The sequence below is a fragment of the Toxoplasma gondii genome, chromosome VIII (genome assembly GCF_000006565.2).
Source record: "Toxoplasma gondii ME49 chromosome VIII, whole genome shotgun sequence".
Taxonomy (NCBI): Eukaryota; Apicomplexa; class Conoidasida; order Eucoccidiorida; family Sarcocystidae; genus Toxoplasma; species Toxoplasma gondii.
The window spans coordinates 3918166-3939643 of record NC_031476.1 but is presented as its reverse complement, the minus strand read 5'-3'; the positions used below and the strand labels follow the sequence as shown (position 1 = coordinate 3939643).

Sequence of the window (21478 nt, the reverse complement as noted above, 5' to 3'; positions counted from 1 at the left end):
AGAGTGTATCTGGATCACTGTCGCTGAGCGATCGCGGCATGGCAACGAATGGGCGGAAGCCAATTCATAGTGCAGCAAGAAAGGTGACTGGGACAGCGAGGACAAACGGATTGCAGGGAACGTGCGCTTGTGGGCGAGAAAGCGACGGACGACTCCTGGATTTCGAGTACCTGCTATGTGGTCGTTTGTCGCTGTCGATAACGGGACAAGAAACGGGAGACATTTTGAGATACCGGACAGACGTGTTTTAGAGGATCCGCCAAAGCCGACATCACGATGCGTGGGAAAAGTTCGTTGGAGACGAAAAGAAAAGCCTTTGAGCGAGAAAGCAGCGAGCGCATCACAGGGAACCCGTGAAAGAGTAAGGTCGTTGGATTGAAATCCCTGTACGCGGCAGGTGAACCAATAGTGTTCTTTTCCATTTGTCCTTTCATGTTCCGCACTTTAAACGTAATTTGCGTGTTACGTGTTGGAAACTGCCGTTTAGTTCTCTCATGTCATTCCGCGACCATCTAATCGCACTGATTTGCTTTTTCCCGTAGACTAAGCGTTGGAGGCGTCGGGGGCATTCGTGTGTTGGCTTTTAAGTGGAGCTGGGGCAGCGCTTCTGAACGACGCAAAAAGTCCTTAACTAACGAATGGATGTTTCTGTCTGGGTGGCTATGGTTTTCGGGCACCGGTGTATCTGCGCGTGTGTACGCATATGATCCAGAAATTATTTCTCTTCATACTGATATCCCACGGCCTGTCTGTGACATGTGAAGATTTCAAGGCATCCTAGCCCTGTTCCGTACTTTCCCGCACTGAGCGAGGCATTTGTTCAGCGAAACTGTTAACGTGATTGAGTTTCACACAATTCTTAAACTCAACTTCCTCATGTGTTCTATCTTCAGACTCCGACTCTCTTGGCTGGACATATGTTCGATTCTATCTCTCACTAGTGAAGATGAGAAAGGCAGCAATGCAAGGAGCGTGAAAGTGTGACAGGAGAATGATCGATCTACGAAACGAGATGAGGGGTGCTGTGTCAGCACAGGACAAGAGTCCAGCGCATGAGGCAACGACCGCCGTCTGGTGTGCCCGCAAGACAACCAAAACAGAAACGGACAATCACAGCGCCTTTCCCTCATGGAAATACAGTATCAGATTAGCGGGGGATCATCGAAAGGAAGCGATGGGTTCGGCAACACCCGGAAAATTGTCGGCGAAACTCGGGAGCAAATAGACAGCAGCGCGGGGATAATGGGCAAACCGACCACACAGCTTTACCCCTGAATATGCCATACTCCGCCAGGGGGAGGACTGTTCACGATGTCATCGCAAAGTCAAAACAACGCGGAATCCTATGGATACACAATTCGAAAGGGCGTCCCATATCGCCCATCCCGTAACTTCACATGTACGGAGGTACGCGCCGTTGATGCAGTCATGAAACATACACGCATTAGCACATCTTTCGGTAACAATGGGGCACATGTACACACATGTTCACACCAATATGTACAGATAAGCCTTGATTACATGCAGACTACGCATTCACAGAGAATCTGTCGATACCACGAAATATGAATGCACCGAAAAACCCAGGGCACCACAGTACAGCTTTGAAACACGCCCACAGGCGACAGGCGTTGTTCGTCGAAACCCGATGTTAGCGTTCTCGAGGAGCTTTGTATTTCCCCCCCGACGCAATGTCCCCCCGGAAGCGACCACACAAACAGACTGACGCAGTGACTAGCAAGAATTCTAGACACAGCATGTGGCAATACATCGCGTGTTACAACACAGGGAACACAACCCAAACGCTAATTAAACGAGTTATATAAATCACGGTTCAACTGTATAATACGTAAGTGTGTTGCGGCTCTGTCGCTGGAAGCAAAGGCGAGGCGAAGACTGAGATCACCGCCGCTGTTGATGGCGATGCGGGGACAGAAACGGGGGCAAACGAGAGCGAAATCATGGAGGGAGCCGCACTTCCAACTCTTTGGCTCTGCTTTGTTTGCCACCGTTAATTGGGCAGACCATTTCTCGCTGAAAGATCCAACCATGCACCGTTTCTGGAATTTTCTGTTGACCTCCTGCCCCCGCAACCAAATCGAAGCAAGGGATACGAGGCCCAGAGAGGAAACATTAAACTCTTGTTTTTGTTTCTTTGTCGTTTCCCCATCGACGATTCGTTTTATTGTTACTACGTCTCGCGTTCTTTTCATCCCCCAATTGGATTGGCAGCGTACACGAATCTTAGTCGCGTGTGCAGGGATCGGCGTAGATACTTTGTTTCTTTGTTCACAATTTCCCCCGTTCCCCGCTTCTGTTCGAACTCGAGTCCTTCACACTCCACAGTCTGCCATGGCAGGCGCTTCCGTGATTCTACACTTGCCCTGCGTGTACAGAAATTTCCGCATCGCGATTCCCTGTCTCTTCTCCCGTCTCCCCTTTTCCGGCTCTCGTCTACGAAGTGGAGCTTGAATCCGTTTATGAACCCACTGACCGGAGGTGCCTATGGAAAAGGCGACGGACAGCTAAACTGCAATGAGAACAGGGGCGGGTGGTTGAAATAGTGTGACTCCCCCTAACTAGTTACAGCTCTCAACCTCCTAAATGTTTCATCTATAAATGCACCAATTAAAGAACAAACGGGTGCATGGATGTATTCTGAAAGTCCGCACCTATCCGGAGTCTGCTCTACTTCGGATGGAAGGACTTGCAGTGTGCGCCTGTTACTCCGATTACTTTCACTCCCCCAGTTTATTCGGTGTTTGCCCCTCATGGGAAAACCCCCGGGGTCGTTGGTTCTGTCTATGCGTTCGGCAAACCTTTCTCTTTCTCTTCTTTCTTCTGTTTGTCGCCTTCCTCCCCCAGGGTCTGCAACACGCAGCCCGAGGTAAGTGCTCGGATCTACTCTTCAGTGTCTTTCGCTTTTTGTGGAGCCCCGACCTGCGGGCAACCAGGACCCCGAGACAGCGACTTCAAAGACACCTGGTTTCTCTGCACATCTTCGAGCGATCGGCCCTTGCCCTCGGGGACCACGAAGATGACGAACAGAAGCGCGAGAAAATTCAAAAACGCAAACAGTCCAAACGTGCCTGACAAAAGCCAGCGACAAAACGCAGAGAGCATGTCTGTCATACCTGAGCGTACACGTTCCTCCATGCATATATACATGCATATATATATATATATACACATATGTGTGTCGGGAAATAAGGGGACTTAGCTACTTGTCTGGTGTGCGATGGACAAAGGAAACGAACTGAGAGTCGCGTGAGTCACCAGGGAAAAGGGGGAGAAAAGAGGGAACGAATTCCGCAGGGATTTACCTGGAATTGTAACGGCCGAGAAGAGAGGCTCGAGCGAAGACTGGACAACAAAGGAGAGAAGCCAGAACGTGGTGATGGTCAATCCCATTCCAAAGCCTCGTATGCGCGTCGGCAAGACCTGCAAATCGAAGAAGGGAACAAAGGCACTGACAAAAGCCATATTGGAAATACCAAAACGCATCACACGCTGTCGTGTCGGCGTGGTTGTCTGCTCGTTCAAATAGGAAAGATCGTAAATCAACTGGTGGCGGCTTCTCGGTAAATCAGCACACCCCGGTTCGACGCGTCGACCTCACATGTCCCAGCGGCGGCACAAAACACACTGCAGAAAACGCTTTCTTATGGTGCTGTCGGCAAACACGTTCTCCTGGACCCCGATGTTAGACAACCACAACATATTTCTCTACGAATATACCCACAAACTTGCAATTTTCCGTCTAAAGGTCAACGTCTTTACGTCTGAATCGATCGGTATTGAATTGGTCGGCAGTGGACACGCTCCGCCAGCGACAGAAAAGACACTCACCTCGCTGGCGACAACAAACATCAGTGCAGCCCAGCTCATGTTCCAAAAATAGATGTAGAAGAGAAGCGTAGAAATGAGGAGTTTCGCTGAAGCTGAGATTCCGGCATTCGTTCCATCCGCAGCCGCACACGCTGCTTGAGCAGCTTCAGCGGTTCCTTCGCCTTGTAGCGCAAATCCAGTCTGCGAAGAATTTGGCAAGCACATTGAGAAGAGACATCCATGTGCAGACCTACAGCAGGTCGGAGGAGACACAGTGCGTTTGCATAGACACATCAGCATGCGTGTGAGCCTACAACACCATGACTACTTGAGTGAATGAACGCGCCTGTCCATCGGCCCATTTACATTACTCTGGACAGATCAGATTCCCAAGTAGACTGACACTCCAGGAAACACACAGACGCTCTCGTACAGTTGTTCCCACGAAGCGGAAGATGGGGGAGCATTCAAGAGAGAGCTTGCGTCTCCGCCTAGAATTTGAAGGACATGCAGATACAGAAGAGACACAATGAGGGAACGGAGAGAGGCGAGAGACAGTGCACTGATTGGAGTGGAAGTGCGTTTGGTAACGAACGACAAAGAGAAACATGGAGACAGGTCGAAGGGGGGGGAACGTCGAGGGGAAAACTAAACACACCAAGGATACACATCAGCAATGCGATGAAAACAACTCTCCAGCAGGAACTCCAGGGGAACTTACAGCCATGAGAATGAGGCAAATCAGAGTGCCCGCAGTCCCAGTGAGGAGCAGCGATCGTCGACCCCAACGATCGACGAAAAGAATGCAGACCACGACGCCAACAAACTGCGCACAACAGAGACCGAGCCACAAGAAAAACCGGTCATGATACGAACACCTGGGAAGACGCAGTGACCCTGAATCAGCGCAGAGCAAGAGAAGGAAACAGCACAAGGAGAACAAAGCGGGTACTCTATAGGAGAAAAGGAAATGCGTATTCCGGAGAGACCTCCACCTACGTGAACACGCAGACACCAGTCTGTCAAGGCATGTGAACAGGGAGATACATACTGAGAACTAGCGAGAGACACAAGTACACACATATCAGCATTCTGTTCCGAAATGCCAGCGAGAGAAGCACGGGTGTAGGCAAGACATCCGAGTGCATGCAGCTCACCTTGACAACGCCGACCCCCACGCCCGGAATCAGGGGATTACAAACGCCAGCAAGCCGGAATATGTCGACTGTGAAATAAATCACGCTATTGGCGGCAGTCATGTTTTGGGCAACGGCGCAACCGACAGCGATAAATAGGCTCTTGTGGTGCCGGCGAAATCGATTCACAGCCTGGAGAGAACAGCAAGGAACACAGGAAGCAACATTGAGGGAAGGCCCACCACATGCTTGCGAGGCGACAACGAAGAGAAAAAGGCAGGAATCAACCCCGAACGTGCTGAAGATTCTTTTCATTCCCTGAAAATAAGTGTCTGCGGCAGCGTCTCACGTTCTTGCATTTTCCTTGGAATTTCTGGAGACACGACCTCCAGCGAGTGTTTGCCGAGGCAGCGTTCGAGGCACCAATCTCGTCCTGTAAGCTGTCGCGGTCCGCCTTCAGCTCTTCAATGATGCGCGCAACTTCGGCCTCGTCTGTTATCCCCAGTTTCCGCAGCGACGCTGCGGCCCGGCCATCGTGTCCTTTCTGAATGAAGAAACGTGGCGTCTCTGGCAAGATGAAAATTTCACCTAAAACCTAAGAAAGACGCGACATACCACATGCCAGGCACGCGGAGTGTGCACAAATGCCGCAGCGAAAGCGAGAAAAATCCTGGGCACCTGTTGATGGGACGAGGAAGATTGTTTTTGTGAGCGTTTTTCCTTTTCTGGTGAAAATGGAACCCTGCTAGCGGGGAACCCTCAACAGGCGAAGCTGGCACCGGCGAGAAAGAATGCAGCTGCACTCTCGGCCGTAGACGCCCCAAACATGTTGGGAGCAGAAGAGCGACATCGCGATCCAGCAACACCTACCACAGAGCGCTCCACATTTTCACCTCTGCTTCACATTTTTGTGGCAGATGGCTGGAGAAAGGAGTACAGCCATGACCCGACAAACCGGACACCTGCTAACCGAGAACACTCACCTGAACACCCGCGACAATACCGCCCATTCCAAGAAGATAGCGCCATGTATCTTCGCCGAAGCACGCCGCTGTGGCGTACGCGACGAGACAGCCTGAGGGAAAGCGGAGACAACGCCAAATGCACGCAGGAGGGACCAGATGGTTACCGAACTCTGCCGGGACGTTGGACACGCAGGAAAGAAACAGTAAAGAACTCTCCAATCGACTCTGTTGGTAGACCCGTTACACCTAAAAAGACGGGTTGCTCCCGCGCCGTGAAAAATTCTGAACGAGTCTTTCCCCCTTCTTCACGTTTCATGTCCTCAACTTGAGCACCTTTCGGCTGTTAACACTGCTCTTCCTGGGGATCAGAACAGCTCAACAGTGTGCAAAGCATCGATCGCAGTGGATGCAATTCAGCACTGCATCCACGTTTCTTCTGCCCAAGCGATTAGGCGTTAAGAAGCGACACAGGAAACGAAAAACACAGCGAACGGAAGACAAGGACTTACCAAAGCACTGAGCGACTTCCTGAAATGCAACAATCTGCCCACGGCGATCCGGCGGCGACACTTCGCTGGTGTACGTGGCGTAGACGACGAAGCCGAGGCCTACGCCCATGCCGATGAGAAAGCGCCCAAGAAGCATGACCTGAATTGAGGAGGGGTAACACACAAGGGCAGAAGAGACAGACAAAAGTACACTCAAAAAGTGACCATCTCCAGCCGACAGAAACAGGAAGAAAGGACGTAACACATTTCCGCTTCGCACCACACGACGCACGAGCTGTGTCGCCAGAGAATCACGAAAGTAGGAAGTATGAGGCCATCGAACGGTGATATTTGAGACAGAACAGCGCGTGAGCCCTCCATACTATGACAATGCACTGGTCAGCGTAACAGAGGCGTACAAGGCCAAAACGTTTGCAGGATCACAGATTGTCCTGTAGCTAGATATACACAAAAGACGCCTAGTAATGGGTCACCCCTGCGCAGTTTCGTTCCAAAGTTTCAGCGGGATCCGAGAAGCCTGGACGTACCCAGAACGCCTCGCCTGTGCCCATGGCAACACTGCCTAAAAGGAGGCAAATGTCGCTGAGCGCCAAGCCAGGTTTGCGGCCAACTCGGTCAGACATCCATCCACCCAAAACGCTCCCTACCTGAGAAACGAAGCGCACGCACGTTCAAGCAAGCAAGACCATCCTTGAAGGAGGCGAACTCGTGTACGCCTCCTAACAGACGCTGTATTACATTTAGACTTTACACTGGGTACGCTTGAACGTCAACTTACTACATACCGTGCGTGCAAGGGCAGTCCCATATGTAACCGCGTAGACTATCCAGGTACAACGTCCATAAACTACGCTCTCATTGGGGCTGGATAAGCAAAAGTGGGATGCCCGACGAGCAAGCACGATGTGACGCGACCTCTCCAAAACTGTAACGTCTACGTACGATGGGCAAGGCAGCAATAGACTATGGTTGAGGACAAAGACTTCATGAAAAAACCTACTGCAGCTCCAGGGGCGAGGACAGACACGAACATGGACTTCGCCATGCAAGAAAAGGCGCCCCCGCAGAGGTTAAAGTGTCTCTGGATCTCGCTGAGGACGACCGCCACGACACAAAGGTCGTAGCCCATAAGGAGGCCGGTTAGAGAAGTGAAGCTGACGACGAGGTAGATCATTGGGGTAAAAGCAGTTTTAGTAGTGACGTCTTCGCCGTTTGTTTTGCTTTTTCTCGATGCAGACAAGTTCCACTTTCGGATTCGTTTGCTGCCCATGCCTGTCTCAACAGGCCTGGACGACAGTGGTGGATCTACACTTGAACTGATCTCCAAGACAAGTCCGGAGTCGGGCATCGCAGGTGCATCTAATTTAGCGCTGGCGTAGCTGTGCCACAACCCCGAAAACCAGTCACGTCGTTTTCTCCCTCTCGCATCAGAAGTAGGGAGGCTACCATCTGGCCAAATATCTGCCTCGGTGTCATCCCGCGTGCTTCGCCTGACGGAGCGACGTGAGGCATCATCGTCTGTCTCAGAATCAGTCACCGGTGCGGGTGAAACGCCAGAGGGCGCTGTCTGTACCATCCTCTCAGGGGGCGAGTTTCCCTCGTCGGGATGCATCGATATCGAGGGGCCCGACTCCGCCCCACCATCTGCGACTACGAATGGGTTCACCATGGCTATCTTGGCGGCATCTCTCGATCTCTCCCTCTGAGTCATTGTATGCGTTTTGTTGAATACGAGGAAAATGCGTAGGCACTGCCAGCGACCTGTGAAGCATGGCCTTGTCGCGGCGCGCAACAGTGGATGCAAGAACCTGTCTAGATGAAATCTTGACGGTCTCCCTCAAGCATAAGCTAGTGGCTCACCGGTATTGCACAAACTGAAAAAATAGGTTCAACTGAACTGGCGACAATGGGTGAAGAAAAATGGCAGTCGCTTGCTAACGTGGGAAAAATCTTTTTCATCAGCATACACGCTGCACGCGCTTTGCCAGGCCCGCACCCCGCAAACGGCGAAACTAACCATCTCCGTGGAAGGCACGCTCAAAACATTGTGAAGTGGTAAATAAAACACAGCGGAAAGACAAAACGACAGTAAATCTTGCTCATCTAGGGTGCACAAAGCCACCTGGACGACGGGGAACATCGTCTTGCGAACACAAGTCACAGTCGAGTCTTGAACTGGTCAAAATCTGCTGTCCAAAAACGCTTGTAACCTGAAAAGTGTGCGTTAACCAATTCTAGCAACAGTCACAACACAACTACATCGCTGGTTTCAACACATATTTTTCACTGCCGCCACTACGAGTGGGAATCAAGATACAAGAACCAAGCTGGCGAAACAGGAACGGCTCCCTAGCACGGCAGCAACTCCCATCTTGCCAAGCAGACTGATCACCTCCAGTATTACCGCCAAATTCAGAAGACGTTGACAAAGGAGGTCGGAGAGTTGCAGTGCTGGAGAACACTATGTTGGCAACCGCTGGACGTAGACAATGTCTTCTTCCACTGAGAAAAATCCATCGTCGCATGCGAGGCATGCAATTAGCACTGCAAATAGTGAAGCGAGCTCGGCAACTGAGGACCGCATCGTTAAGGGGTCGGTTACGAGCAATCCATGGCCGGCCATTGTGACTCACACAGTGTGAGGAGGCAACAACATCGGTTAGAACAACTTGTGCGGCGAAACCAATTTTGAGAGTGTCAGTCGCTCCCGTATCTCCTGACTCATCCAACAAGGAAAACTCAACCGTCCCCCGGTGTAATGACGCCAGCAACAAAGGGAGGAACGTGGCCAGCTGGGAGCATGGTCTGCTCTCAAGTTTTTGTCCCCCGGATAAAAGTGGAATCGCTGCTAAAGTGACTACCATTATGAAAGTCTGGCAGCTTACAGTTCTCGCGTCGCTGTGGGGTACAGCGCTGCACTCAACGGCGGCGAAGATCCAACACAGCAACGTCTCTATACCTTTGTCCAAAATAGACACTATCTATGAGAAAGAGCATGTCAAGCAGCTTCACCAGCTGCGAAAGATGGCTAATCGAATGAAAACGATACCTGAGTTCCTTCAACTTAGGCAGCACCCGCTATCGTCGGTGTCGGAGATTCCGTTACACGACCAAGTTATTGCGTCAAAAAAACTAGGTACGCCGTGACGGAATCATGGACACAAAGACAACAGTCAGATGATCCTCGTTTCCAGCCACTTACTATGGAGAAATAAGTATAGGAAGTGAACCTGAGAGGGCATTCAAAGTTCTGTTCGACACTGGATCGTGCGAGTTCTGGGTGCCAGATGAGACCTGGTCAGCGTACTTGCAACTTTGTAACCCAGCCATAAATCTTTTGAACTACTCATAATCAGTCTGTCCATGCAGTGCATTGGTCACACGAAGTATAGGAGAAGCGCATCATTTCAGCCGAGGTTTAATCAAAACGGCAAGCCAAGCCTCATGAATGTCGTGTACCTGAGTGGCACACTCCAAGGCTACGACGGTAAGCAGAATTTGCCTGTCGTTAGAATCCGCGTCTGTTCAGTTGCATAAGTAGGCTACGACACGGTGCACCTCGGCAATGGCATTTCTGTACCGCATACGAACATTGGGTTCGGCGTAAGGAACTATCAGTCACAAACTTGGCGCGCAGTTCGTCACTGTCCGTTCACCGCCACAGACGCTGGTGGACATTCCTCTACTGAGAGATCTTGCCTGGGTATGGACACTGTCTCATCATGGTCGCCGGACTGACTGGCCTATCATCTTGGTATAGGATGGCATCGTTGGTCTTGGATTCAAGAACCACGAGATCTCCAGTAGGGGAGTAGTTCCGTTGTACGTTCGATTCCCCAAAAATCGATTGACCAGAGTGTTAACAGTTCCTGGGTAGCCTTGACCATATCGTCCAAACGAAGGCCCTAGAATCCAAACATCTTGGGGTACGCAGCTGCCAGTTTTCACCAGAGCAACAGAATCTATTTCTGCCTGTTGTTTAGAACCAGTTTGCTTACTACCTCAACGCGGACGGTAAAGTGTGCTTTAAAACTTCCTTGTAAACACAACCGATAATGCGCTGGTTTCTTCCAGGCGGTTCCATGACTTTTGGTGGCGCTGACTTGTCAAAGAAAGAATACCCCACGGAGGAATTCAGGCACGTAAAGTAGCGCCTTCAGCCCAACACCGATTTTTGACCATGTCTTGATACAAATAGTTGGATTCCTGTGGACCCTTCAGACAGTTACTGGACAGGTTCGAAACCTTAACGGGAAATGCATAGGCCCCTCGTTCACGAAATGATGCTGTTAGTTAAAGTTATCGGTGTTCATAAAGAACCCCGATCCACCAGCTCGCTTGCCACTGTGACGAAACAGCTAGAAAACGGGCAAACCGCAGTAACTCAAACGGGTCGGTTGATCCACTGTTACCATGCATCTTTCACCTGTGACACTGGTGGGATCCTGCAGATGGGAAAAAGTCGATTGTTGACACCGGCACCTACCTCATATACGCGCCTGCAGTAGGTCCCACACACCAAATCATGATCCTCGAATTCAGCTTGAAATCCCCACCATACAGACCGTTATGGAGAATGAGCTCAGTGACATCTCAGTTTCTTCCTGCGACGACAAAAAGAGACTTCCTGATTTGGTAATGCCGCGCATAGAATTGTTGGTGTTTACAATGACAAACTGAACGGTCTTTTCCCAGATTCTGCAGTTCCTGGGTAATCCGCAGCATGGTAAGGTGTTTCTGCTGCCACTCAGAGAAGGCAACATCTACAGGAAACGGAACAGGAGGTGATTCTGTAGTAGAGGTGCGACTGAGCCCGGACGACTACGTCCTTGAATTCCTTGAAGATGATGGAAGCCGCGAGTGTATGCTTGGCATAGCTATGGATGACGCTGCAGAAGAAGATGTAAGCTCGCCCAACTATTTAGCACCTGGACTTGTGAAACTCAATCACTCTTACAGGCACTCGACGGCTGGACACTAGGACAGGTTGGGTCCTTTCACCAGCACCGTTCGACGGCTGTCGAATGCTCTCTCTCCGCTTCAGGTATTCCTCCGCTGTTACTATACAGTTTTCGATAGAGACAACTTGCAAATTGGATTTGCTCGGGCCAAACACTGAGAAATGGTGCTTTCTTCACCATGTTCGCAACATTGTACGTGAGTCGCGTAGTGATCCCACGTGGTGCAGTGAACAAATTGGTATCAATGAGTTGGCGCTCCACATGATTGCAACTCGTCTTCGAAAGTTACTACCGCTACGAAGTGATCACTGCATGACGTGACTCGGGAAGCAACCCTTAGATGCTCTCCAGGTATCAGGCTTTGCTTCGCAAGCCTTGCTGCCGTTAGTACACTTGACTGCTAAGAAATGGTCGAACACACATATAATTGCCGCCGGGAGTTAATCCCGCAGGATGTGACAGATGCCAACTACTTCGCCACTCCTCACAATCGCACCTTCTCCAGATGCAATGTTTTCTGTGGTTGAATAACTCGTGAAAACCGCGTGGGGAGCGAAGCCTTTTGTCAAGTGCGAAGAAATGGAACTGCGTACTGCATGGAACAACTAACGCACGTATCGGGGACGCAAAACACACCTGTAGAAAAAAAGTTCGTTGAAAGTCGTCACGTCGCTGTTTTTTGCTAGAAGATGATAATCCAGAATGCATGCCCCTGACCACTCGTTCATGACATACATGATCCTCGTTTAGGCGTCAATTCAACACAGTATGGAACGATGTGTTTCGCCCATCTGATGAAGCATTTCCAATCACGACAGTTCTAGTTTACATCAACCAGTAAACTGATCGAAAAATACTGCTCAGCTTCGGAGGCCGAGGAGGTAAGCGCCGGTGTCACTTAAATAAAAAGTGCCGCCCATAAGATAAACGCTGTTTCCAAGACGAAGCTCCTTGTAGTCGCTTGGATCTTTTGGAGGTACGTAACCTACAGGCCACGCGCCTTTGGTCTCCCCTGAATGCAGAGTCACAAAAAACATCTCAAACTGTTAGACGACTTGAACAAATAAATTATCCCCAGTTTCCTCCAACGCGACCTATGAGAGACGCTATCGTGCCTACCTGCAAGACATGCCGACAACTAATTCGTCTCACCTGTTGTAGCTTGTGTAGTCCCATTGACGCGGTAGTAGACAGAGGAGTTGCCTTCGCTTAATGTCGATCCTACCAACGAAGCCTCCACTTTCGATTGTTCTTTCGCTGCTGTGGAGTCTTCCTTCTGCGACCTTTCATTCGCTTCGCCACTTAGTTCATCTGTGTCGTCTTTGGTTTCCTCCTGCTGCACTAGGTCTTTTATTTCCTCTGCTTTTTCTGAGTTGCTGACAGCAGCTTCCTGTTCAATGGTGACGTCGCCGCGTTTTTCCTCCTTCCGTTCTTCCCCGAGTGAACCACTATGTCCGTTTAATTCCGTGTGCGACGGAAGATCACAATCGTCTTCTTTCCTGCATCCGGTGCACTCTGTCTCAGCGTTACCCTCCTGCTTTTGCACGGAACCAACCTGGACACCTTTCGACACTGTCAAGGGGTAACCAATATGTTTCTTATTCGACAATGCCGAATCCGTAGAGAAATAATCACAAGCTTGAACGGAATGCGTGGTCATACGTGATCCCACCATGGGAGGCACCATGGACGAACTCATCTGCACGGGAGAGAAGAACGGGGATGAGGTAGGGTGATTCCCCAGGTCTTGTTGCCTGACAGTGTATGGCATGGGTTGCACTTGGCTGCGAACATTCGGAGCTCCGGGAACACACTGAACGGGCGACGGAACGTAGGTTTGTACGGGAGTTCCAAGACAGCTCATTGTCTTCACACTTACACGATGATGGGAGGAACCCAACGACGGCGCGTAAGTCTGGGCATACACCTGTTCCCTCGGAACGTGAATGATCTCCCGAGGTAATGCGTCCTGTTGCAAAGGCATATTTGTGAAACACGCTTTGTTCGGCCAGGCCCGTACACCTTGGTGCTGGGGAGGAGAGCTCCTTAGGCGAATACTCAGTTCATTGCTCTCACTTGTGACTGACCTCGGACAAGAGAGGCAATCGATCAGAGCCCCGGCGGCTGCAGTGCACAAAGGTCAGCATACAACAGACCCACGGGAGTCAACAACACGATAAAGCTTGCCTTGGACAGTTCTTGCTGGTACGGGCATTTGTCACAGGCCAAGTCTCCTAAAACAATAAACAAACACCCCTGATCTTCATTGTAGCCGTGTGGGGGCCACGAAAAATCACTTACTCGCAAACGGCACTTGCCATAAGGGGATGTGATCCGATATTTGTCTTTGCAGGGCCGATGAAGGTTCTTCGACGTACGCCATTGTAGACCCTCTAAAACGAAACTCCTCAGGAAAAACAGATTGGGCCGTACAGGAGGACGAAGTTTACCAGTATTATCTGCGTGCTCGGCGAGTTCAGGTTGGCAAGTCAAATCACTCAAGATCCGAAATAGTGTACACGCAGGTGAAGCAACTTGGCGCCCCTCGTCGATGATCTCGTTTCCACGAATAACATGGAATTGTGTAAGTCTGACATGAAGCTGCAAAAAATGACGAGTTTGTTACATTCGCATGCCCATCGACAGGCTGGGAGTCCGCGTGGCCCGGTACGGGAACTGCGTTTGAGTCGTTGCTTTCCCCGGCTGAACAAAAATTTCACCGTCTCGACAGCCTTACTCCAGACACGATTGACGCGCGTGATGTATGGAAGTTCAACTCTGACTTCGCTTGATTTTCCTATAAAGACCAGTCGTCGTATTGATGTGTACCTGTCGCGGCGGGAGGTGAGCCGTTGCAAGCCCACACAACTGTTCCTCACGAGCACAGAGAACTCAGGGCTGCCAAAGCCTCACTCTCGCTTGACTTGCGAGGGGGAAAGTGGACTGAAGGTACACATAGGTGTGAAAACATTGCGTGAAAAGGTGCTTAGAATCAGAAGCCTACTGCTTCAGCTTGGCACGCGCATGTTTCCAATTGGTCTCTACTTCCGATTCTGCGAATGCAGCAGGCAAACCCCTCGATGCGAGTTGCCTTGGCGACGGGGCACGCCTCGCCGTACCCTCCTGCCTCCGGCATCGCACGATTCATCGACGCCGTCTCTACAGGAAATGCGGAAAGCGATCAGAGCGATGTGGCCGAAGATATGGCATTTTTGGTGTGTATATGTGAAACTAAAGGGTGAAATAGGACATTTTGTGTGCAGCTATGTAGCAAGAAATCATTAAGGAACGGGACGCTTCTCTCCCTCCCTGGCAATCAGGGCAGCTAGCAGAACGACAGAATCATGGACACGACCCACGCTGCGATACTGTGCTTGTCGAGACCTAACGAGGTCTCGCAAATTTGCCGTGTGCGTTTGTGCCACGACTGGTGAACGCCGGCCGTAAAAACGCCAATTCTTTGCAGAAATGTGTGGAGCGGAAGGTTGACGTCAAATCACTCTGGAACCGTCTGTCTTCCGCGGAGAAGAAAATGACTCGCCTGGAAAACTCCCTCCACAGCATCAACATGCACGGGGATGTCCCGCGCTGGCGCCTGACGTGAACTAGTTCTGAGACGGTGTTTTGCTTCGTGCCAACTATATACCACTACTCGTTGTCTTCCATCCTTCTTCGACAGTCAAATTCTGCAAAACATGGAAGAGGAAGATGTTGACGACACATGTTTCCCTTCTGACGACCACGGCCGTGTCTTTCTACGCATTCGAGATTGGATAGAAAACCACAAGAGGGGGATTTCTTCTGCCCTTTACGTGGCAGCAGGTCTGTCGCTTTGGGTACTGAAACGCAGCATACAGGATTATCGAGTAAGGCTGAGGCGAACAGGGAGTAATTGCAGGAGGAAGAGTAGGAAAATGTAACGAGGTTTGTCTTGCTTATGAAGGAGCCAAAACGTCACATACGGAGGAGAAACGATGCCCCGTTTTTGACGTATGGAGCCAGGCGGGATAACGCAATAGGCCAATGCGAGTGGGCTGTAAGCCATGCAAAGTGACGGCAGGGAGAAGCTAGACCCGTCGTAAAGCCAGAGATCACGTTGCAGACGTAGACAAGAGATGGGAGAGAGAAGGACCGAAAGGGAAAGGGAGAAAGAGAGAAGAACGCGAAACACGGGTGGGAGCAAACAGCAGGGTTGTCCTCTCTTTGTGTGCTAATCACAAGACGGATCATCGACCCCTCCGGACATTTGCCTCTGCTTCTGCGTGTGTGTGTCCGCGCGTATATACATTTCGCTTGTCACGTTCTGCATATCTCCGCCGGTGTACAGCGTCCTCAACAGTTCCCAGACCCATTCGTACAATCTTCTCCTGCATTTCCTTTCCCAGGTGAATCGAATTCGACGTGTAGAGGACGTGCCTGAAGCGCTTTTCAAACATCAGGCGAAGTTGAGCGGCGTTGTTGCCTCCGTCGACATATCATCAGGTTCGATATCTCTTCCATCGATGCGTTGTTTGGCCTCTTGGTTCGGATTTGCGTTGTTGTGACTCTCTTCTCACTCTTTATCTCTTGTGCGTTTTTTACTCCCCCTTCCAGTCTGTTCGAGTTTGGTGTAAGGCTTTGCTGCGACCAGAACAGGCGCGAGAACACGGCAGAACAGAAGAAAGAAGGGACAAGGCGGGAAGGGGCGAATACTGGGAAGCCTCGAGAGGCCTGTGGCTTGCAGTCGTCACATCATAGATTGACTTGCACATGCCTGTGCGATTTTGGGGGGGCATGATATGGGACGTTTGCTCTCCCCCACGCTCCACGCTGAACATTCCTGTCGACATTCAACAGCAAGGGCTTGTCCCGCCTCCGCACTTTCGTCGCCATTCTCCCCTTCGACCAACACTCGTGTGCATTTCGTTGTTTTCTCTCTCGTGCCCTTCACGTTCATTCGCTGTCACCTTTGGAACCATCATTCTGTCCCTTGCATTCTCGCTCCCCTCTTGTCCTATGTTCGCAGGGGTTCTCTATTTCTATCATGTTCCCCTTCTTCATCGTATCCTTCGTTGTTTTCTGCCGATTCCCCTTCTCGTTCCAGTGGTTTCTTCTGTCAAGAGAGCCACTGACTCCTCTGGAGATGCGGGCAGCGCTTCACTCACCAAGCTGACAACTACTGCCCCCCTTGCTTCTGCATTGTCTTCTCTTCTACCTCTCCGTCTCCACAGCGTTGACACTGTTCCCCTGAGGAAGGCCAACGAGCCACTCGTCGTGCAGGGTCTCGAGAGAGGACAAAGAGCGAAGCAAGTCTCCTCGTCTGCCCAAGAAGCGGGCTGTGACAGAGAGAGGGGCGGAAACGCTTTCGAGGAGAGGCATGGAGACTTCTACGGGGATAATTGTAGAAGTGACGACCCTGTTGTGCATGCTCTGCAAACCTTTCTAGAAGCTGAAATCCTCCAACAGCAGGTCACTGTCACCCTTGTCGGCAGAGATGTCACACCGAGAGAAGTGGAACGAAGCACAGGAGCTCATGAAAGAGGAAGTGGAAGCGGTGGAAGGGAACCGACCAGACACGAGCAGAGAGGCGGAAAGGTGGGAGCCTGGGGAGACAAGCAGTCAACGCACAGCGGAGGAGAGGAGAGAGGCGACGAGGGCAATGTCGAGAAGAAGGCACCGTGGTTCACGTGTTTCCGTTTCTGGTCAAGACGCACTCGCCATGACGATTTGATTCCACCGTCGCCTCTTCGAGTCCGTCTGCAATTCGCCAAGAAAAATATCTTCGACCTTCGCCGATATGACCTCGAGGAAGAGTTGCTTTGCAGGGGCCTTGCTGTCGTTGCATACGAAAAGCTTAGAGAAGAAGAAAACGACATGACGGCCAAAGCAGGCCTCTCTTCACTGTTACCATTCAGGCGGTGGCGCACAAAAAAGCGGATCAAAAAGGTACTGGCACGACACGATGGGTGATGGAATGGGGACAATATCCATCTGTCTATAGCGTTTTTTGCTGTATCGTTCGCTTGTTTCAGTCTCTCCGGGTTTGCGTCTGGCTTTGTACACTCAGAGAGCTGACCGTGGTTACAAAACGTCGTCACAAAACGCGGAAACTCAACAAACTGACGAGAGCCAAGGCCTCCCGGAAATCGCGGCCGTTGCACGTATGAACTATTTTTCTACATACACTAAAGATAAAAAGCATATATTTCTCTATGAATGAGACACGTTTCGCATATGCAGTGTTTACTTGTTTAATTTCCTTTCCATTGGCATCCTTGACCCTCCTGTGCATTCACCTCTTTTGTTCTGTGCTATGGGTCCCTTGCAGCTTGAGGCTCTGCAGACGAAGGCGAGAGAACTCGACAGAGGCATATGGGCTACTGGATCTGAAGAGGGCGATGCACACGGTGAAACGCAAAATCCAGCTGGAACATGCGCTGCTGTGCCATCTTCTCTCGGCCAGGAGAGGAGAGAAAATAGGAAGGCACGTCACTTATTCGTTTCGGCGCCCTTGTCATTTTTCTCTAACTGTAGACGATGCTCTTTCTGCTCTTCCTCTCGTGCTCTCTCTTCGTCATTTTCCTCTTGGCCTTCTCTCTGGTCTGCTTCGTCGTGGTCAGAATCTTCCTCTTCTCCTTGCTGTGTTTCACCCGATGCGACGCTGCCTTTATTCTTGGAAGAGTCTCCAGCAGGCAGGTCGAATCGTTTCTATCTAAAAGCCGGTTACATGCTGAACGCAAATCAACGACTTCGTGCCGCGGCCGTTTGTCAACAGCACGTCGTACGTGCAAAACAGCCTCCCGCTTTACCTGAACAGCAGGGTCAACAGTATCTTGTTCGATGCACTTCGTTCCCTCTGCGGCCACCTCCCCTGTTTTCACCGTCCCGATCTTCTTTCTTACTTCCGCGGTTATTTTCGTCCCGACCATTGTTCTGTCTCCATCGTTCCGTCGTATCCCCTTTCCCCTATTTTGAGAAATCTATGAGATCGTTGGGAAAGGACCGATTTTCGCGAGGGTTCGCGTGCTCGTTTCCGTTCTTCCGAGGTGTCTCACAGTGGTGTGCAACAAGCAACAAATAGCGTCACCTGCAGCGTTTTGTGTCCCACGGTACAGCAGCGCGCCTTTTGAGACTTGAGGGACCCGGCAAAATGAAAAAAAGGGAATATAACGCGCGCAGTGCAGTGGCAGCTGGACCTCGTCTCATGCAGGTATTGTGGGAGTGAAGGATTCACTACCCAAGGAGGATGTGTCGTAGGTAGAGTTATGCAGAACATACCCACGAAGCATTGAATAACGAGGAACTGACTTGCAGGAATTTTTTCAACGTAAAGTCTATTTACGGTAGATGCATCCCTTTCCTTACTGGCAGGCGGTAGTCGTAAAATATACTACTTTTCACACACGTCTACGCATACAGACATGCACAGGTTGTATGCGCACATCCGCATACGCGATTGTATGCTTGAGATACAAACCGAAGTATAGCAGTCAGACGTGGGATATCTGAATGCATACGGGGGAAGAGTGGACGAGAGTATCAACCACAGTAAAAAAGACGTACCATGTCCCAAGCGCGTTGTCATGGATACGCACATAATAAATATGCATGAGAAGGCATGTGATAGCACTCGGCAGTTCCACGCTGCTGCGTATGTAAGCTATCAAAACACCTTTGTGGTTGAGCCAGACATCAGCAAGAGCTGAAAGTGTCGCGCACGTAATACACAGTATCGACTTTCGAACAACACAGTGCTTCTCGTCTGGAGTTAAACCGGTTACGTCATCAAATGCTGAAATGTTCCTCTCCCGTTTTGAAGAATACTCGAAGCATGACAACGTGGTCGTGAGGCGGGCTCCGGCGTGTAAACTTTGGTCGCCCTTCCCACAACATTTTTTCGGACGATTCTTTCGCAAGCTCATGGCGGTGGTGCAACGTCCTGACAAAACGGGTGCCATATGGTTCCTGTGCGAACGCCTGAGCTGTCGGCTGCGACCATTCTAAGGAAACGACGGCTGCTCGATACAGGCCGACAGAATCAAATTCTGGCACTTCACCGCGGCACCCATACCTTCAGTAGGAGGGATCGTCTGTCACGTCAAATAACGTGATATATTTTGCAGATTTTAGAAAGAAGATCTGGAAAACTGCAAAGAGTGACAAGTCAGCTGACGCCAGCGATATGTGTCGCAGGACTCAAGATACCAACACTGCAATTCCTATTTTCCGCACGAATGATTGAGGGCCTAATTCCTTTGTGCAAATTGTCTAGCACGAACTCCACTTTCACTGATGTGGGAACGCTATCAAAGCTACACAAGGGAGTTTTCAGCTCGTGTCCCAATGACGTTCTGCAGTCCTCTCCTATCGCTCCGCAAGGATGCTTGTTGGATCGAAAGCTTCTTGTGTCCCGTCTAACGAATCTACAGCGCCTCCCTTGAATGCAGCGACTAGTGTCAAAGCACCAAAGACCTGTTCTGGAGTTTTGTTTTGGAGAGCTGCGGAAAACGCATGTTTCTCGGAAAACAGCGATCCCTCTCAGATCACCACAGACCTGTTGTAGCAACTTGGTATGGAACGCTACGAAAAAAAGTTGTTTCTCCAGAGAGCACTGCTTCTCAATTTGTGGCATTTTGTTCTTCGTGTTACTCCCAAAAGGTTCCAAATATTAGTATCCGGTAATTCGTTCAGCGGAACAGACAGCTTCTTTTACTTACGCCGACTGTGGTCGTCCAAAAACGAGCTCGTTTTTGGCCGCATCGAGACAGTCGTGTGCTTCGGTATCCTTCCTTGCACAATACTGTTGACCAACGTTCTTTTCCGTCTAAACGGTACAAATGAGGTATACAGCACACGTATTGCGCTTCAATCGAATCTCGTTCTCAGCGCGCTGCAGCCATGCACATTTTGTTTCGTCTACCCGTGCTCCAAAATTGTAAAGTGTTAGGGAACTTCCGTTGCTGTGTAAATCAGGCGACAACGAATTTTGCCAAACACGTCGCCGGTGTTCGTTGACAGATCACTGGACATAAGTAGCCAGTGTGTTGTTTTGCCGCATTTGCTTTACTGGTGGCCAGAGCGCGATTCCAAGGCAAAATGATGTATGCGTGAGCCCTCAGGAGCGTTAGATATTTGGCTCGGTCTGGTTTCAAGGTTCGCCTTGTGCCTGGTAAACAGAGCCAACCTAACTCTTTCCAAGTGTGCGATTTCGCTGTCCACGCTCCTTTTTCACGATTTATTTCTTTGCCCCACAAGAGGAAAAATCCAGCGGGACTCCTTTTTGTCAACGCTGCCGTTGCCAACAACTTGCTGCATTCGGCTGAGTGAAGAGTAATTGATACCGCCGAAGCCTGCCAAGCCGATATGCAACAAAGAATGAGTAAGCCAAAGATACTTACTCAGCTCGTTCATCGTGTCCGGTTGCGTTCCTGTACGGAAAAACCACATGTCATAAATCTCCTACGCCAGTCACGGTTCGGAGCGCTGGCGCCTGAAAGGAAGGAACTCAACCTCTATTACACGTTAAGCAAGGCTGTAAGCTGCATACGAGAGGCGAGGAGGTCCAGGGCGCTATAGGTACCTTAAATGTATCTATGAGTGCATGCTGCATGCATTCGAGCGTAACGCTTGGCATTCGTTTTCTACGAGCATATGGTGCTTAAAAGACCGATGCAAGCAAAACATTGGTTTATGTGAATTGCCTCGTCGGAGACCAGTCAGGATGCTGGTGGAATCCTACGAGATTTGTCGGCAGTTGGGAGAACTGGGACTCAATCCAACAACACCAACTAAGCGGAGTATTTCCCAGGGAAGTCTACGGTCTAAGCCTGACTAACAATTTGTTGCCACTAAAAAGGGATCTGTGGTGTGACCGGTTCATTGAAGGTATTGATGAACACTGAGGCTGTTATCTTTGCTCCCACAGAAATAACTCTTGTTGATTTTGTAGCCGGTCGAATCGACGAGAACCCTATTGTGTGGCTGTTTCTAAATAGACGCAGGTGTGACGAAGGTCGCGGGTGCTAGTCACCCGAAGTATTTGATGCGCAAGCAATTTCTGTTTTGTCTCTGGTTTGTTCCACTTTTCCGCGGAAGAAAAC

At 50.4% G+C, this 21478-nt stretch overlaps 4 protein-coding genes across 4 annotated transcripts; 2 read left to right on the top strand and 2 right to left on the bottom strand.

Annotated features, from left to right (window-relative positions):
* Positions 1-1050: 1050 nt before the first annotated feature.
* Positions 1051-8844, bottom strand: ST2 (sugar transporter ST2). The gene is made up of 10 exons (XM_018781663.1): positions 7435-8844; positions 6966-7081; positions 6439-6577; positions 5948-6039; positions 5314-5559; positions 4986-5156; positions 4550-4654; positions 3850-4029; positions 3324-3441; positions 1051-3089 (listed from the first exon to the last, which is right to left on the bottom strand). Exons 1-10 carry the CDS (start codon positions 8147-8149, stop codon positions 2902-2904), a joined length of 2070 nt encoding a protein of 689 aa, XP_018636699.1. The 5' UTR covers positions 8150-8844; the 3' UTR covers positions 1051-2901.
* A 459-nt stretch (positions 8845-9303) lies between these two features.
* On the top strand, positions 9304-11755 carry TGME49_272510 (aspartyl protease; the record flags this gene model as incomplete). The annotated part of the gene is made up of 17 exons (XM_018781664.1): positions 9304-9574; positions 9633-9735; positions 9795-9925; positions 9980-10041; positions 10103-10141; positions 10199-10260; positions 10316-10364; positions 10422-10452; positions 10513-10576; positions 10637-10674; positions 10732-10830; positions 10890-10942; positions 11002-11073; positions 11134-11164; positions 11220-11341; positions 11398-11424; positions 11483-11755. The coding sequence occupies 17 exons, from the start codon at positions 9304-9306 to the stop codon at positions 11555-11557; spliced, it is 1329 nt and encodes a 442-aa protein (XP_018636700.1). The 3' UTR covers positions 11558-11755.
* Positions 11756-11954: 199 nt separating this feature from the next.
* TGME49_272520 (hypothetical protein) lies at positions 11955-14454 on the bottom strand. Its single transcript, XM_002365844.1, has 3 exons — positions 13701-14454; positions 12552-13523; positions 11955-12411 (listed from the first exon to the last, which is right to left on the bottom strand). Exons 1-3 carry the CDS (start codon positions 13780-13782, stop codon positions 12260-12262), a joined length of 1206 nt encoding a protein of 401 aa, XP_002365885.1. The 5' UTR covers positions 13783-14454; the 3' UTR covers positions 11955-12259.
* A 640-nt stretch (positions 14455-15094) lies between these two features.
* Positions 15095-18459, top strand: TGME49_272530 (hypothetical protein; the record flags this gene model as incomplete). Its single annotated transcript, XM_018781665.1, has 4 exons — positions 15095-15265; positions 15785-15881; positions 16405-17324; positions 17707-18459. 4 exons carry the CDS (start codon positions 15095-15097, stop codon positions 18457-18459), a joined length of 1941 nt encoding a protein of 646 aa, XP_018636701.1.
* Positions 18460-21478: the final 3019 nt, after the last annotated feature.